The sequence below is a fragment of the Mus caroli genome, unplaced genomic scaffold (genome assembly GCF_978045245.1).
Source record: "Mus caroli unplaced genomic scaffold, Mus_caroli_1 scaffold_5, whole genome shotgun sequence".
NCBI lineage: Eukaryota > Metazoa > Chordata > Mammalia > Rodentia > Muridae > Mus > Mus caroli.
This window is the reverse complement of record NW_028227260.1, coordinates 12,800,174-12,818,909: the sequence shown is the minus strand read 5'-3', so window position 1 is coordinate 12,818,909 and position 18,736 is coordinate 12,800,174. Positions and strand designations below refer to the sequence as shown.

General features: G+C 35.6%; 1 protein-coding gene across 4 annotated transcripts in view; it reads left to right on the top strand.

The window, feature by feature from the left end:
* Rps6ka3 (ribosomal protein S6 kinase A3) overlaps window positions 1-18,736 on the top strand; it is a 107,686-nt gene that overhangs the window by 17,810 nt on the left and 71,140 nt on the right. Inside the window, exons 2-5 of one of the 4 annotated variants that reach the window (XM_085837936.1) lie at window positions 3,760-3,853; window positions 4,817-4,853; window positions 10,254-10,274; window positions 10,905-10,961. In XM_085837936.1, coding sequence (XP_085694062.1) covers window positions 10,920-10,961 — 42 coding nt within the window. In that variant the 5' untranslated portion in view covers window positions 3,760-3,853; window positions 4,817-4,853; window positions 10,254-10,274; window positions 10,905-10,919. The remainder of the gene's footprint in view (window positions 1-3,759; window positions 3,854-4,816; window positions 4,854-10,253; window positions 10,275-10,904; window positions 10,962-18,736) is intronic. The other 3 variants (XM_029473071.2, XM_085837937.1, XM_021153101.2) reach the window with 3 other exon arrangements.

Genomic DNA, 18,736 nt, shown 5'->3' with positions numbered 1-18,736 from the left:
GTTTACTTTTGATTCCTTGCCTTGTCTAGTTTTACGTTATCCTTTTTTTCATGACCCTATTGAGACTAGATTATGGAAACTCTTAGAAGATAATATATTTGAAATATATTCAGACAATTAAATATTAGAAAAATGAACCACACCCTATTAGAATAATATGCCTACAAAGTGATTATTTTCAGAATATTTTGTGTTAAAGAACTCTGGTTTTCTCCAATTTATTATAAAATGTTGTATTCTGCAAAGAGATAGATAAGCATACCTGGGTATCAATTCTAAGATATACAGCAATCACGTTTCTATGTTTGCTTAGTGGGCCCTTTGCATTTTGACTTTGATTCCGTTATTTTATTTACCAAATATAGCTGTGATTTTAAAATACTCTCACTCTCAACCTTCCTTCATCTCTACTATACATAATATCAACCCTGGTGATTTATTAATAATTGGAAATAAATTATAGAATATGTATCATTGGACAACACCATAACGTAAAAGATAGGCAGTGAGTATGTTGCTACTATTTATTTCCTTAACCAAATGGTTATTTAGAAGAACATTAGTTTCTGAGTGATTGATTATAGGGTTTTTCCTAGTTTAATTTGTCATAACCAAGGAAAATATGTGATTCCTGTTTTTAGTTATTTTAGGATTAGGGCCCTTGAGATAGGCCAAGCCTAGCAAACCAACTATGATCTCTGGGCCAGTGTGTTGGAAGGAAAAACTGAATTCCCCATGGTTTGCCCTTTGACCTCCATACATATGCTATAGCATGTGCATACACACACATACACACACACACTCACACATATACAAAATAAGTATATCTTTATAAAACTAATTTTAGAGGCTGTTTATCACTCAGAGGACCCAAGTTCAGTTCCCAACACCCGTTGTTCGAATGCTCACAATCGACTTAAACTCCAGCGTATATACACAGAATTACAAATAAAAATATTGAAAATTTTATATTTGCTTTTATAGCTTATAAACACAGTTTTAATAACTTTTTCGTATATATTTAAGAGGCCTTAATCTTTTTACATTGTTTTATGCTAAAATGTAGTATTTACCTATCCTAGTATAAATTAGAACAAAATATTGTCCTTATTCTATTTTTATATTAGTTGATACTCAATGTTAAAGTTTTCATATCTCCCTTGTTTCCATTTATTTCATGTTATAGTCCTGATACATCTGCTTTTGTGTTGTGGTTTGTTTAGTCTGTGACTGAATGTTCAGTACGTTTATAGATTTACTATTTGATTATTTCTGTGTTTAAAAAATAGCACATGCTAATTATTTAAGACCTGAAAAATAAAGAAACATACAGAAGGAATTATACATCTTTACTCTTGCTATAGTGAAGTATTATTGAAATGTTTTATGTGACTAAAGAACAGAAGGGTTAGGTTTAGATTTGAATCTAAATGTGGGCCCTACTTTTATCCTTGGACATATTGCATATCCTCATGTGTTAACCATGTATTATTGAGCATGTACTATGTGCCAGGCATTTTGCTGAGATTATACTTAAAAATATTGGCAAGTTCATCTTGGCTTAATTTTTTTCTATTTGTAAATTGATGATAATGTCTCTTGGAGTTGTTAGAAGCATCAGAGATAATAATACTTAGTATTTGCCTAGTGGGCAAGAGTGCAGTAAATGATAGCAACCATTACTAGTATCCATTTGGTACTGGACTCTGTAGTCCAAGTGACCTTTGTGATCACCTTCATAGTTCTTCGTCTTAGGTTTTATGTTTACTCACATTACAAACATCTGCTCCCATTTTTAGTTTTTAAAGTGTGTAGTAATTGTACAAGAAGAGTTTGGAGATGATATAGTTCAGTGTTAGAACACTTGCCTAACATGCATGAAGGTCTGGGTTCAGTTCCTGGAACCCCAAAAAGTTAGGTGCATGCATTCTTTTTCTATACGGTTTTCTATATTTACCTCTTTTCTTTGACAGTAAATAATGTTTTTTTTCCTTCTTACAAAATGTAAGGCTCCTAGTCACAAAACTGGCCAACTCATGACCCGCTATTTTGTTATTTGATACCCCTCCCACCAAACTACTTTACCCACTTCCTCATCACATCTCTAGTGAATTATTTTGAAGCTAATTCTATGTAAGTCAACTCCAGTGTAAATATTTGCATCATATTTCTTAAAAAATTAAAATACTTATTGTCGGGCAGGCAAATGGCTCAGTGGGTAAGAGCACTGATTGCTCTACAGAAGGTCCTGAGTTCAAATCCCAGCAACCACATGGTGGCTCACAACCACCCATAATGAGATCTGACGCCCTCTTGTGGTGCATCTGAAGAAAGCTACAGTGTACTTATGTATAATAATAAATCTTTGGGCCAGAGTGGGCCGATTAGAGTGAGCAGGGTTGACCAGAGCAAGCAGAGGTCCTAAAAATTCAATTCCCAACAACCACATGACGGCTCACAACCATCTATACAGCTACAGTGTACTCATATACATAAATAAATAAATCTTTTAAAAAATATACTGTCATACCATTATCACACTTAAAAATAATTCTGGGTCTGGGAGTGATGGTTCAGCCACATGGGAGGCTGAGGCCAAAGAGGCTTGCAAGTAAGTATAAAGCTTGCCTAAGCTGTAGAATGGTTTCAAGTCCAGGCTTGTCTACTTAGTGAGACCCTGTCTCCAAATGAAAAGTAAGAAGACTACAGATACAGCCTAGTGGTAAAATATTTGTCTGGCTTTTGTGAGGTTCTGGATTCTGCCTCTAGCTGTTCAAATAAAAAGACTCCAATAGCATCAAATACTTAGTCATGTTGTTTTAATTGGACACTTGAAATTCATCGCCTTTAAAACGATTGTTGTCATTTTGTATTAGTTCTTTTGAGTTTTTTTTCTTCTTCCATATGGAATGTTTTGTTTGAAAAAAAGTTTTAAAGATAGAAGAAAGACTATTGAGCTAAAAAGACCTGTGTTTGAGTCCTGTTTCTGAGATTTACTAATTTGTTTGCCAAACTTTTGTTTCAACTGTGAAATACCGTTAATTATACGTATATTCTTAGGTTTGAATTATAATGTCAGCATAAAGGACTATCATGTGTTATCTGCCACATAGTACCTTCTTTAGTGATTTGGACTGTAATAAATACTTATTTTTATTATTATGTGTTTTTTTAAACATTCAAAAACTTATTAGATGCACATTAAACATAATGGTTGTTAAATACACTTTTAGGAAGGATGGAGAATTAATTTTTTCTCCTATTTTTTTGAGTCACTATTAACTTATTCCAAGGTTGCAGATTTTAACTCTATAAAATATTTTTATCTTTTACATTGTTCATATATTTATAGAAATTATATATTTAGTTTTCCACATTCTCCTTTAGTGTGATTATATTAGTCAACTATTTCTGGATATTAATTTGGTGTCTGTAGATGTAACTTCTTCTCATATTCTTGAGTTCTTTATCCTCCTGGTGATCTTCTAGAGTGTGCCTTTGAACAGTTTATTTTTAAAAGATGCTTCCAAGATGGTGACATTTTATAAGATGTTGCAGATGTAAGAATAATTTTATACAACCTTTGAGCTTGAACCACTAGGGTGAGGTATGAAAGCTTTCGATCTTAACTGTTTCCTTTTAACTCACTATAGGTCATTACTTCATCATCTTCTGGCATTTTATTTTGAGGAAAATTCTGAGGTCAATTTGATTTTAGTACCTTTGAAATAACCTATTTTTCTGCTTGTATGCTTATAGGATTATATCTTTATCCTTGAAATTTAAAAACATTTGCCAGGACATGTCTTGGTGTTGATGATCTCTGTTGAACCTTCTCAGTCTGCAGTCTCAGGTATTTTTTTCAGAACTGGAAAGTTTTCTTATACTTTTGATTAATTAATCTGCTCTGTTTTTTCTTAGGAACATTTGTTATTCATAGATTATTTCTGTCTGTCTTCCATAGTTTTAAAATCTTTTCTTTTTTTCTTTCTTTCTTTTTTTCATTTACTCAAGTTTGTCCTTTGTGGCATGGATTTTGTTTTCTGCAGTGTGTGTTCTGATACTTGCTATTCACAATACAGACTTAATTTTGGCTGCTGTGTTTTCATTTCTTTATTCCCAACATAACTTGTTTCATAAACAGAATTTCCCTTAGGGGTACACTTCAAAAAACATGAGGTGGATCTAGGCCTAAACTTTATTTTCTGAGGCCACAACAACAGGACCAAAGAAAAAGAACAACTAAATAAAAAAACTTAAGAAAGGGCCCTCATAAACTTAAAAGTGTAGATACAGCCAAAGGTCATATCGACCTAGTCTAGAAAATAGAACAGTCCCGAGTACTAGCAAGTTTTTGGAAGCAAGATAGCTAATAAAGCAGGCAGAACAGCACTGTAACTAGAAGATAAACTGATTTTTCTAATTCCATTTCTTGGTTTTTTTCTCTTTAAAAATACATAATAAATGCATATAATTTTGAAAAGCCAGTACCAAGAAGAAACTCCTATGGCCCAGGTAACTGCTGACGAGAGGCTGTGTTTGCTAGTTACGAGCTCCCATGTTGGGAGGGAGGGTACAGAACTGGGATCATACTTAGAGTTTTATATCCTTTTAAATGTAATATATTGCAGGCATATTTTGCATCATTTTTATTAGGCCCTGATTTTAACCATTGCTTAGTGTTCCTACATATGAATAGATGTATTGTGATTTATTTAACCAGTCCCCTGTCGCTCATTTAGATTGTTTTCTATTTTAAAGTATAATGAATATCACTGTACATAAGTCTTTATGCACATCTCTGATATTTCCTTAGGATAAATGAGGAGCTGATTCTTAATCCTGTCACATTGGTAAGGATTATATCCATTCCTTATTAAGACTATGAAATGCTTGTTCTTATTGTTTCACTGTGATTGCATAGAAGCTTCTTTGGACTCTGAACAGTACAATGGTATCTTGGCCACAGTTGGAAAGAGGTTCTACTGCCTCATGCACAGCACCTTGATGACAGAACTTCTGCTACATACACTCTCGACAGGAAAACTACTGCTGACATCAGGGAGTTTGGAAGGCAGATATACTTGTGGAAATGTGAGGGGGTTTTGGTTTTGGGTTGCTTTTTTAAGTGTGGTTCCTGCTCCTTCCTGCAACTTGGCTCTCCATGTTAATTAAGTACGGCTTCAGGCCCTTTTCTTCTTCCTTTCCTGTGACTTCAGACTGTTGTTCTCTATGTAAAGGAGTAATTCTTCCCTCCCAGTGTTCTTACGTGCATTTCATTTCTAGGTAAGAGAGTGTAAGGTAAAGGTCAACTTTCATTTGTCACAGATCACATCTTAGTCTTACTACACTTCTTCCAGATGATCTCCTGTTTAGAAAGGCAAGGAAGTTTTTCAATTTCCCTTAGATTTTTCCCAGAGATACCAAACAACACCCTGGGAATATATGATGTAACATTCCATTGCAGCAAAATAATCTCTATAACACTGTTGCTAAGAATAAAACATGTTTAATTAATAAAATAGTTTTATTTTTAACATGTCAGCATTTTCTTTAAACTAGATAAGAATACTGGAGAGGTCTTGAAACCCTCAGGTTAGAATTACTGACTGACTCACCCGACATTGCACCTCAAAGGTGATCTTTAGTGATTCCTGATATAATGTGGAAAGTTGTTTTGAAAACAACTTGTGCAGAAACTGAAGGGAGTATCTGCTTTGTTCTGATCAGACCCATATTATGGTTATTCCAATTTGTGACTTGTTACACATTTCAAAGTAACAAAGTAAAGCATGATTAGCATTTCCTAACCTTTTGCAGGATTTCCTGTCATCTCTGCATATATCCAGTCTGCCAAGCTCTGGAGTTTTATTGTATTTTTTGGCTAGCAGGCATCTTGGGAGGATGAGAGAGGATAAATACATTCGCCTCACTTTAAAACTATTTTTCCATACTTACTCTCAGCCACATTGTACAGAAAAATAGCACACATATGAGCGATTTCTTCTATCTTGCTGTGAGTGGTGAGAGAGGAAATTGACTGCTGTGAGTGGTGAGAGAGGCATCTCTCCTGTTCCACACAGCATAATATCTTTAGATGTTATCTGCAGAAATGGAAACATTTCCATTTGAAGCAAAAAAAAAAAAAAAAAAAAAAAAAGAAAATGTGGCATTTACTATCCTGTGATGCCTTCAGTGCACACCTTTGTATTTGTCTTAAAATTACAGAACTATATTTTTTTCGTTTAGTAGCTCTTCTCCCTCTACCTTTAGAAACTATAGAAAGTAGAGCATTGAGTCATACTGGTCATCTGTTTATCCTAGTCTCTAGTGATAACCAAGGGCCAGTTTTCAAAGGGGAAATAAACCTCTTAACTGCAACAGTAACATTCATCTCGAATAATGTTTGACTTGTTGTTTTGATGAATGATACCAAAGGTTTGTTAAGACAAATATTTTCTTTTTTAGTACATAAGGGACTTTGTAAAGTTGGTATATAGGATAACACTGCCTTTCATGTTTTCCTTTAATAATGAAGTTCAAGATTATTAAATCTGTGCTAAATTCAGAAAGAAGTGGATTATTCCCCAACACAAAGCAATAGAATACCATTGAGATCATGTTTCACTTCAGTCATTTCTTAAAATGTTTATTTTCAATGTTAATCAGCTAAATAGCTCAGAGAAGATAATATGTTATCAAAATTTATAAGTGACATGAAGTTGAAAATAGTGAGGTGGTTTACAGGATTTTTATTCCACCCTATGAAACTGTAGCAATAGACTATAGGTGGGAAAGATTAATCAAAATATAAGGCTTTTCTGTGGAAATAAGTAATAACAGGTTCAAGATGAAAAGGTATGCTGTTGGCACATAATAAGTTGTACTGTAAGTTAAAGGGGGTGGGCACTACATGGTTCTTCAAGTAAAAGTAGCTGCTGGGAAGCTTGACGGCCTTAGTTTAATCTCTGGGACCCACATAGCAGAAGAGAAGCCAACCCCTTCAGGTTGCCTCTGACCTTCATACACAAACTGTACCATATATAATGCCCCCACTACCACCAAGACCAATTGAAATAAACGATGGGACTAGACAACTAGATCAATAGTTAAGAGGAGTTTTTCTTGCAGACCCACATTTAGTTCCAGCACCTATATTAGGTGGTTCACAACTATCCAGTAAATCCAGGGGATGCAACATATCTAGCCTCTATCAGCACTTGCATACACCTTCACATACCCACCCACAGACATGCAGATATATGTAACTAAAAATAAAATAAATCTTAAAAAAATCACAAGGACTGAGTGAACAGAAACTTAACATGTTTCAACAATATGTTGAGGCATACCTAAAATACAGCAAATATGAACAGCATCAATAAAAGTTTATTACTTAGGACAAGGGAGGTGATATGCCCTTATTTCTGCATTTTTAAAAAACAGAGTTATCGGGCTGGCGAGATGGCTCAGCAGGTAAGAGCACTGACTGCTCTTCCAAAGGTCCTGAGTTCAAATCCCAGCAACCACATGGTGGCTCACAACCACCTGTAATGAGATCTGATGCCCTCTTCTGGTGCATCTGAATACAGCTACAGTGTACTTATATTACTTATATACTTATATACTATAGTGTATAATAATAAATAAAATCTAAAAGAAAAGAAACAGAGTTTTAATGCTGCATATATCTTAATATGCTACTCTTTAAGATGAATCAAGGATGTGCTCAGAAAATGGGATCTCAAGTCTCCTCTATCTTAAATGTTTGAAGAAACTTGAGTTATCTGGAAAAAGATAAGACTTGGGCAATTTATAAGCATGGATGTAGATTTACTTCCATGACTTTGCAAGAGGTATTCTAAAGGGAAATTAATCTTCATTTATTAGTAATCTTAATTCAAATTCATGACTGAGGAAAAATTACTGTACAGTGACGAATTATGTCTAGCAGTATTTTTCCAAGGCAATCTAGTAGTGATGAGCCTACCTGATGAACCTACATTCTTCTGAGAGAATGTGAACATATTAAGTAAATTATTTGCAGTTGAAGCAAAAGACTTCTGAGATCTCTTACTGATTATCAAAAGGACTTTATGTTGTATCATTTTATCCTTATGAAGCTATTTCATCTCATGGTTAGTTAACAAACTGCTTTCTTAAGAATGATCTAAATTGTGAGTGGAATAATAACCTTTTGAGTAGACAGGACAAGCAATCCCCATTTGAACAGAGGAAATGATAAGGATAGGCTAAGTCCAATTTCCCCAAGACATAAGGCTTATGAGTGCCAGGTCTTTACAAATTCCAAGTTCAGTGCTATTCCTGTTGTACCAGTTTGCCTTAGAAGTAAATTCACAGTTGGGATGGTTGTTTTGCATACATCAAAGCTTACAAGGAGCTAAGGGTTCTGAAATTCTATCCCATGGAAATATAAGTGTACCTCCAATTATACCAAGAGTTCTAAAATCCAAGTAATAGAGAAAGGTAACTACAATGACTGGAGCAAATGCAGGAAAGGTAGCAGGTTGGCTGGCCACAGATGATGCGATTACATCTAGACATAATAAAAAGTAACTGATGCTGGTTGTTTATGGAATGCCAGATACTCGGCTTAGGTTTTCATGTAATTTATCTTTCATCTTCATAAACCTCTGAATAATACTCTCTAAATTGTCACTTTCCATGTACAGAAAATAAACCTTATGTGATTTAAATAGCTTACCCAAGGCTTCACTATTAGTAGTATGAGAATAGGAATTTAAATCTACATACTTGACTCTAACTCAGTGTTCTTAAGAACTAGTTTAAGGCTTCCTTGGAGTCCCTAGATTGGATTAAAAACAATCAGTAGTCAGTTAAATAAAATTTATACCTTTTAGAAGAAACGTGTGTCTTGGAGCTAGTTTAGATGGCCTTACCACAGAACTGTGGGTACTGTAGCTTCTGAAAGTGACCCAGGAAATGAAGGTTTTATTTACCTGGAGCCCCTCCATTTTCCTGCATTCTGGCATCAATTTTACCCTTTGTGTTATTGTATAGACAGCCCGTAGCCTAAGAATGTAGGTGCCCTTTGTTTTAGTTAGTAGACTTTTCAGGATGAAAAATATGCTTACATTTATCTCCAGACCAGTACCTAGAGGATGAATAAATGAACAACGAAGAATGGATGAGTGAATGGTAAATAGACCTAGATAGCAGGAGAATTCAGAGAATCTGCCTTATGTGATATTGGGGGCTACCTTTTATTGCTTCCCAGTTTATAATGTTCCAAAAATTGCTAACTTAGATCCTGGTATATTTGTTGAATTAACAATGAGTTAGAAGGCTTTTGTCCACTGAGGGAATAAAAGAAGACCCTTTCTATTCCTGGATTCCCTCAGTTTAAGTTTATTTTTTCTTTGAGACATGGGCTTACTATAAAGCTCAGGCTGGTCTCAAATTTACAGACCCTCCCCCCTCACTCCCAAGATCCCAGGTTCTGAAATTATAGGCATGGTTCATTACTCCCTACTGGTTTTATTTTTCATTTACACAAATAATACATTTTTATTATAAATACTGTAGATACATTACAAAAATCAAGTAAGCAAAATAAAAGTCGAAGACATCTGAAATTCTGCCATTCAGAGATAGCCACTGTTAACATTTTGATGTATATTCTTTCAGAGTGTTTTCCCATGCAAATATATACATGTTTTGATGTATATATTTGTTTAAAATGGGTTTGTTATAATCCATATTGTTTTGTAAACTGCTTTTTCACTTATTATATGTGACTGTCTTTCCATGTCAATAAATTTACATCTTTATCATCATGTTAATGACCACATAGTATTCCATTATATGGATGCATCAAACTATATTTAACTAGTTCTCTATTGTTAGGAATTTAGGTTTCCAATTTGGAGTTCTTTTTGGAAAAAAAATGATGGTGAGCATCTTGTATATACATCTTTGTATATTTGTCTATTTTAACAGAAGTAGAATGGATGGGAACCTTTAAACTTCTATGTGTGATATTTGTTTGTTTTTAATACAGACTCAAATTGTCTTCCTGAGAGACTATGCTGATTTATCCTTTCCCCACCACTCAACCCAGATTGCTTTTCCCCACGCCCACTGAGTGTTAGGTTCAGTCTTTTTGTAAACTCTTACTGATTCGGAAGGCAAAGGTATCTTGGGTTAAATGCATTTCTATGACTGGCACTAAGGCTGAATTCTTTTTTCCCTTATTGCTCATTTCTGTTGAGGTTCATCGTTTTTTCTTACAGGTTTGTAAAACAAAGATCTTTATGTATCAAGGATACCAACTCTTTGTCATGTTGCTTTAGTTTTTTGTAATCAGTTTGTCTTTTGTTTTCCTTTGTGTCTGACAGAATAACTTATAGATGCAAATGTCACCAGATTCTAATGCTTACCCTCTTTGACATTTGAACGTTAAGTCCATCTGGAACTTATTTTCATGTAGAGATTGAGCTTAGCTGTCTCTACAATCATTAATCAGTTTTCTGATTAATTAGTAATGGAATTAGAGTTTCAAATGTGTTTTCTGTACCAAGCATTATGAATGATGTTTGGTAAGGCTTAACTAAGACCATTTGTAATGCATTTACCTATGAAGCATAAGAGCTCACCTGGAAAGGTAATTATTATTAGTTCCATGGAAAAATGTTCAGATATTTCAAATAATTAAATTACCTATGAACTCTTGAAACAAAACTTGTTGCAAAGTTGTACCTGCATTCTTAGATGGTGGTTCTACTTCACTGAAGCCCTTTAGGGGAGAGATATTCTAGATGATGGGGTGATAGTTTTGTTGGTTTATTTTCTTTTGGTTTGTCTTCCTATAATTCTTATATAAAATCTGTTTGGTAACTTTCTACTTGCTGTGCTTTTCACAGAATGGACAGCAAATTATGGATGAACCTATGGGAGAGGAGGAGATTAATCCACAAACTGTAAGTAAAATACTGTGTCACAAAGGACAAAGACAAATCGGATACTATAACATTATTCTTAATCTTAAACTAAGCAAAGCAGTCATCTTACAATATAAGGAATTCACATTGGTTTTACCAAAATATGCCAGGGACCTTTCTTAAAACTATTTAAGATTTGTTTTAGAAGGATGACAAAGCTGGATCTGGTAACATGGGCCTGTAATCCCAGCACTTGGGAAACTGAGGCAATAGAAGCACGTGTTTGACACTAGCCTGGGTTACATACACTCTGCTTCTGTGCGTGTGTGTAAAGGTATGGGTGTGTAGATGAGGATATGTCCCTGTACATACTCATTTGTATGCGTGTACATATTAAGGTCATACTTTAAAGAAACACTTAACACAGAAAGTGGAGGTTGACCATTTCCTCCCTTTTTAAATTGTTGTTTAATATTGAATATTCAGCACTTAGAACTTGGCACACGTTTAAGTACTCATGAAATATGTATAAATGAATTAGTAACTTGTTCCCAGCTCCACCCTGAATAGCTCTCCATTATCAGCAACTCAACTGTAATTTTATTATTCTATACATATGACAGTAATTGTGCAACTTGATTTTTTTCACTGACATGTCTTGAAACATCTTTTCATAACATACATAAATGTATCTCGTTTTTTAAGTGGTGGCATCTTTTTAGAATGGTTACACGCTATTCTATTCTTTGCGTATCTTACATTTAATATAATTTCCATAAATTTTTCATAAGACTACATAAAAAGTTATATTGAGCTAGAAAGTATGAACATTTAAATTTCAATAACCATTATTAAATGCCTTCTGAAATTATTGTTTAAAGTTTGAACATATGATAGTATCTATTTGGCCATTTCCTATCCCACACTGGAGTGTTATCTGAGAAGTCTTTATGAGCAGCTCTAAATATTTATACTTTCTCACTTGAGTTTATATCTCATTTTAATATTAGATTAAGTATCCATATATTGTTGGCCTTCATGTTTTATGTGTAGCATAATCTTCTTTTGGATAACTAATTTCCTCTTTGGTTTGTACAGTTTCTGAATATATTCTGGACAATAACCTCATGTTTACTATCAGTGTCCTAAATATTTTTATAGTTTTTTTAAACACCGTTTTTAGGCTTTGCATTAAATATGCACGTAAATTTTATTTTTGAATTAGCACACCTGGCTTCTGGCTTTCAGGGTAGAATACCTATCTCTGTTATTAAAACAAATGGTTACATTGTCACCTAGGAATCTTTTGATTTTTCTTGTGTTGGTGGTTTAGTTTGTATTTTTCTGTTTTTGTATTTACATCTCATCCACTTGGTATTATAATTTATGGTATGATGTTTGCATTTGACTTTACTTACCAAATAGATAAACCTGTTGCCCTAATTCCTATTTATTCCATAAATAAAATTCATTCTTTACCCACTCATTTAAAATACCACTTTTAGGACAGGTTAGAGAACATGTAGGCCAGGAGGGAGAGGCTGATTAAGCCCCTACTACCTCATTCCCTAAAGACAAATCAGTTTAAAGAGCACACTGTTCCACTAATCTTATTTTGCCTAGTTGCTGATTCTGCCCCTGGAAAATGTATAAAAACTTGCTGAACAGGCCACCAGGGGTCGCTACCTCTCCTTCAGGTCAGGGACGATCCCAGTACACTAGTAGAACAATAAATTATTCCTCCTGCTTTTGAAAAAAATAACACTTTTAGAGTATTTTAATTTTCTTTTACATGCCATACAAGTTTTACAGTGTAGTCAAAAGTCTGATGTCAGAGTTTCCACAAGACTATATATCCCTGGCAGCTCTAGGGTAGGCTCCTTCCTCGCCTATTCCAATACCATGCCATTACATGGCTTTACTGCTGTCTATGACTCCCTCAAATTCCTGCATCAGAATGCTAGCCATTGGTTTAGGGACTGTCTTATTCAGTATAACCTTTTGAAAAATTAGTCTTATGCACTTAATTTTCCAATAATTTTATATTCAGTTTGTTGATGACTCCTGAAGAAGGTATTAGGACTTTTAAATAATAATTGTGCCAAATTTATAGGCTAACATGATAAAATTATTTCAGTAATACTGAGTCTTCACAACTAGACATATTCACTTATTCCAATATCCTTATGTGTCTTTTCTCAAGTTTTATGGCTTTTTACATACAGTTTTTATACATTTTTACTAAGGTAAGATAATTTATGTGTATTTTATAGTTCTTTTTATTGTTTTGAGTTTTTCTACTCCAAGGCTAGTCTGGGATTTCCTATGTAGCCTAGGATGGCCTCAAATTGGTAATTCTTTTGTCTTGGCCTCAGCCAAGTCCTAATATTATATGACTACACTACCACACCTCATTTTAATTTTTGTTACTGTAAATGTCTTTTGTTTATGCTGTCTTGCATCTAGTTACTGATAATGTATATGCATGTTTTTCTCTTCTACTTTAATAGAGAAGTGGTTTTGAGACAAGGTTAAATGTAGCCCAGGCCGGCCTCCGTCTCTGTATAACTAAGAGTGCCCTTGCTTTCCTGATCCTTTTGCCTTTCCCTTCCATGTGATGGAATTATAGGATGTTCCATCATGCCTTCCTAGTTACATGTGTTCCATTGGCTTTGTAACAGTTTACAAAAAATAATTTTTCAGAAATCAATCATTCTGAATTATGGAAGAATGAGTTTACTTTAGAATAGTTTTTTGCTTCCTTTAAAGAAGGGCTAAATTCTGTAGTATGACCTGTGGTGTCCTATAAAGCCTTTCCACACTTGCTACACCTCCTCTCTGGCCACACTACTCTGTCCTCTACTCAAAGTCCACTCATTCCAATATGTCAGCTTCTCTTTTACTTCAGCACTTTCACAGGTATCTTTTCTCCTGTTGTTCTCAACCACGTCCACCCTCCATTTAATTCTTTTTCTTCCTTTTTGTTTTTTAAGATTTATATAATTATTTTTATGTATGTGAGTACACTGTACCTGTACAGATGGTTGTGAGCCATCATGTGGTTGCTGGGAATTAAACTCAGGATCTCTGTTTACCTGGGGCCGGCTCACTCCAGCCCAAGGATTTATTATTATAAATACACTGTAGCTGTCCTCAGACACTCCAGAAGAGAGCATCAGATCTCATTACGGGTGGTTGTGAGCCACCATGTGGTTGCTGGGATTTGAACTCAGGACCTTCGAAAGAGCAGTCAGTGCTCTTAACTGCTGCGCCATCTCACCAGCCCTTATTTTTGTTTTTTGAGACAGGGTTGCTTTGTGTAATCCTAGCTATCCTATAACTCACTCTGTAGATTATGCTTGCCTTGAACTCAGAGATCCACCTGCCTCTGTGTCCTGAGTGCTGGAATTAATGTCATGTGCCACCACTACCTGGCCTCCATTTAATTTTCAACCATCTCCAAGGTTCCATTTTAGCTGAGACATCTTCCCGACCTAGCTAGCACTTTGACTTCCATCTTAAGTCCACATTTTCCTTTGTCCTGACATAGCTATCTATGCACTTCCTTATATAACCGCAAGCACTAGATTCCTTCCCTACTAAAGTGTAAACTGCATGAAGAGTGGCCAAATATGGCTTATTCATTGTTTTATAGTATCTAATTTTTGTCTCGTAAATATTTTGTTGGTTCATTGTATGTGTGGATTAAGTTTTAGCTGTACAGAAACCATACATAAAGCCTAGGGCTGGACTATCTTTAGATTTGTCTAGATTCCTACTCCTCTCAAGCCATTTGAGGCATTCAACATCATCATCTATAATGTATATTGATATATAAACATAAAAATATCAATAAATATTAACATTGAACCTTCTGTGTTGTACAGTTCTTTTAGAAGGAAAACCTCCAAAGTTTCTACTTGTAGTCTACAGTGAAAGCATATGATGTCATTTGGCTTGTACTTTCACCTGCCACACCCCTAGCCCTCCCATCTAGGAACTGCATTATAGAGACAGGCTGGAAAAATTTAGAACTATGGTATTACCAGCAGTGCAGATGATCATTCTACTGAATATGGAATTAGGTTCCATTACCAGGTATAAACTTAGTATTTCTGAAATGAACTTAGCTCCAAAAGAACACCCAGCTGAGGGAGTGGCCCTATGGGTAAAATGTTCACTCTGCTGGCATGAAGGCCTGAGTTTGGACCCCTGGGACTCACATCAAATCCAGGTACATGGTAACATGAGCCAGTAACCTTAGTTAGCACTGGGGGACTGCAAAGACAGCTGGATTCTTAGTTAGGTTGCTGAAATCGTAAGATAGCCTGCCTCAAAAACAAAAGTGGGAAGTAATAAAGGGGCCTGCATTGTCAATCCTTGGCCTGAATTCACATGCACAGCCAGGAACATGAACACTTATATGTACCCACTCAAATGTGTATACCTCACACATATATACAAAAGAAATAAATCTAGAAAGATTACCAACACTTATATTAGCCTTCTACTTGAAAATTGTACTTACCTTTAAAATACAATTAAAAATTTGCTTTTTGTCAATTACTAATAATTTACATGGTGATGGTTAAAATGCTATATTAATCACCTATTAAAACATTTATTATCTTATAGTTTGTACAGGCCAGTATTCTTTTTTTTTAATTAGGTATTTTCCTTGTTTACATTTCCAATGCTATCCCAAAAGTCCCCCATACCCACCCCCCCAATCCCCTACCCACCCACTCCCCCTTTTTGGCCCTGGCGTTCCCCTGTACAGCTTAACATAACATTTGAGTTTCAGAGACTCTCATAGACTACAGTCAGGATGCTGGCCCCTGACAGTCTCATCTGAAATTTGATTAGGCAAGGGTCTGCTTCTAAGTTCATACAGTAGCTGGTTCAAATTCCTAGTCCACTGGAACTGTGAAATAATAATGTATGTATGTATGAAGAGTGTTAACTGGTACGGAGGTCTGGAATCCAGAGTTATGATAAGCTAGCTTTCACCAGGACAATACAGATGATGAAGAGAAAGGAGAAAGAAGAAACCCAAGCCTCTTAAAGACCATGTTCTAATGACAGCTCTTCACCCTAAACTGCCCCCGTACATGAAATAGACACACTTTACTTGAGTCCTTGCATTTGGGGTCTTCTACTTACAGCAGTATAATCTGTATCTAACCCACTCGAATACTTGATTACGTGAGTTTTTCATGTCTTAGGTGCCAAGAACACTGCTACCTTGTTAAAGATACAAAGGAGTGTTAAGAGAACCTTGTAGTTTTAAAGGCAAAAGAAAAGCTACCTTGGTCAACTTCTGGGAGAAAGTGACACCCAGAACAATTAAGAAAATAAGAAACAGAAACTTGTTTCTTTTAATCAGAAAACTTATATAACTTGAATCACAAGACATATATTAAAAGCTAGATAGAAGCCTAATAATAGGAAGTTACAGAACCTGAGTGATTTTAGACGAATACTCTAACATGAAGCAAGCTTGTTTATAGCCCTGGAAGCTCAAGAAGAGGTGCTCCGTGTTCTACAGGAAGTAGAGTTGTAGCATAGGGCTAAGAATATGGCTGTCTACAAGAAACCGTGTCAGCTGATGACATCCAAAATTCTCATGCTATTTAGTGCCTCTTTTTGGTATAGAGCTGCCTAGGCTAACTTTGAACTCCTGTGTTCATGCAATTCTGCTTCAGCCTCCTGAGTAGCTGAAACTCTTGGTGCATAATACCCCCACCCTTATGGTAACAAAAAAAAAATCTAAAAAAAAAAAGACAATGGAAAAAGGAAGGAAAAGTAGAATGGAAACACCATTAGAAATGTATTTTTTCATATTTTAATCTCTGAATTCAGAATGGGATGATACCTTTTAATTGCCTTATTTTTCTTTCATACTTGTATAATGTTCCTCTTGTTTTTATATTAGGTAAAATACAATAGCACCATTTTACCCCAAATAAGAACGAGTCTCTGGATTAAAACAGCCCACCAGAAAAACTATTAGTAGGAGAAAGACCAAAAAGGCCTGGTCTTAAAATAGCCATTTTTTATGAAATAATAAAACAACAGGAATAAAGGTAGCTGCCCCCATCCCCGTTTTTGTTTGTTTGGTTTGGTTTGGTTTGGCCAGCCTCACAAATAACAGGGATTATCGGTATATATCACTAGGCCCTATTTCTTTCTTTCTTTCTTTTTTTTTTTTTTTTTTTTGGTTTTTCGAGACAGGTTTTCTCTGTGTAGCCCTAGCTGCCCTGGAACTCACTTTGTAGACCAGGCTGGCCTCGAACTCAGAAATCTGCCTGCTCTGCCTCTCGAGTACTGGGATTAAAGGCGTGCGCCACCACGCCTGGCTACTAGGCCCTATTTCTTTTTTTTTTTTTTTTAAGATTTATTTATTTATTATATGTAAGTACACAGTAGCTGTCTTCAGACACTCCAGAAGAGGGCGCCAGATCTCGTTACGGATGGTTGTGAGCCACCATGTGGTTGCTGGGATTAGAACTCTGGACCTTCCGAAGAGCAGTCGGGTGCTCTTACCCACTGAGCCATCTCACCAGCCCCTAGGCCCCTTTTTTTTTTTTTTTTTTTTTTTTGGTTTTTCGAGGCAGGGTTTCTCTGTGTAGCCTTGGCTGTCCTGGAACTCACTCTGTAGACCAGGCTGGCCTCGAACTCAGAAATCCACCTGCCTCTGCCTCCCAAGTGCTGGGATTAAAGGCGTGTGCCACCACGCCCCGCTTTTCTAAGAACTTTTAAAAGAGATTTTTAAAAATGATATAAAGGAGGATTAGCAAGGTCGCTGGGCAGTGGTGGTATATGCCTTTAATCCCAGCAGTTGGTAAATAGAGGCAGGTGTATTTCTGAGTTCCAGGACAGCCAGGGCTACACAGAGAAACCCTGTAAAAAAATCATATAAAGGATTATATAAAAAAATACTGTCACATCATAGAAGAGAAGGAACAATGATTTTAAAATGCATAGTGAAAATAATCTTCGGCCAATATATTTTCAGACATTACCTATTGAAGAAAGTTTTTAGAGAGTTGTTGATAAAGAAAAAGAAACATGGTACTTGGAACACAAAAGACCCAGTAGTACAGTCTCACTGAAGAAAGGCCCTTCTCATTCTGATGAATAAAGGAGTCTCCAGAAGGTTGGTTTATACAGTAGGCTTAAAGAATACTAAATCCAGACTGAGACACACAGCTCCAGGAATGCTGCCCACAGAAAGGCTAGGGAAGCCGCCAACAGTATAAAAGTGGTGAAGTATCCCCTGGATCTAAGTGTTGAAAATTCACTTGAGAAGCTGTTGCAGAGCAGAAAAAGCTTGAAATAGATACAAGGAAAGGAAGTTTTAAAACAAAGCCACCATAACGTAAGCTTAAGACAGGAAATGCAGCTAGGAAATTAACAGTTTCTACACAGTCACAATAGTTAAATGTTATGACTGCTAAGTTATAAAATAGGATGTCTAATGATATCAGAAATTGCATTGGATGACATATCAGGAACAGTAAAAGCAGGAAGGTTGCTACAAGGCAAGTATGGGCTACATACTGAGTACCAGGTCAGCCTGAGCTAAAGAGGAAGACTGTCAACAATATCAGAGGGACTGATGAAAAGAGCTGAAAGGGTTAAGCCTGGCAGCCGATTTTTGACCCTTTTACCTTTAATAGAAAATTAAGGAAACATTTTTAAGTAGCTATATCATGTAATCAGAATTAGAAATTATAAATCTTAGAATATATAAAATGAGTATTAGAGACTAGGTACAAGATTTTGAGAAGTAAACATCAATGTTGGGGTGA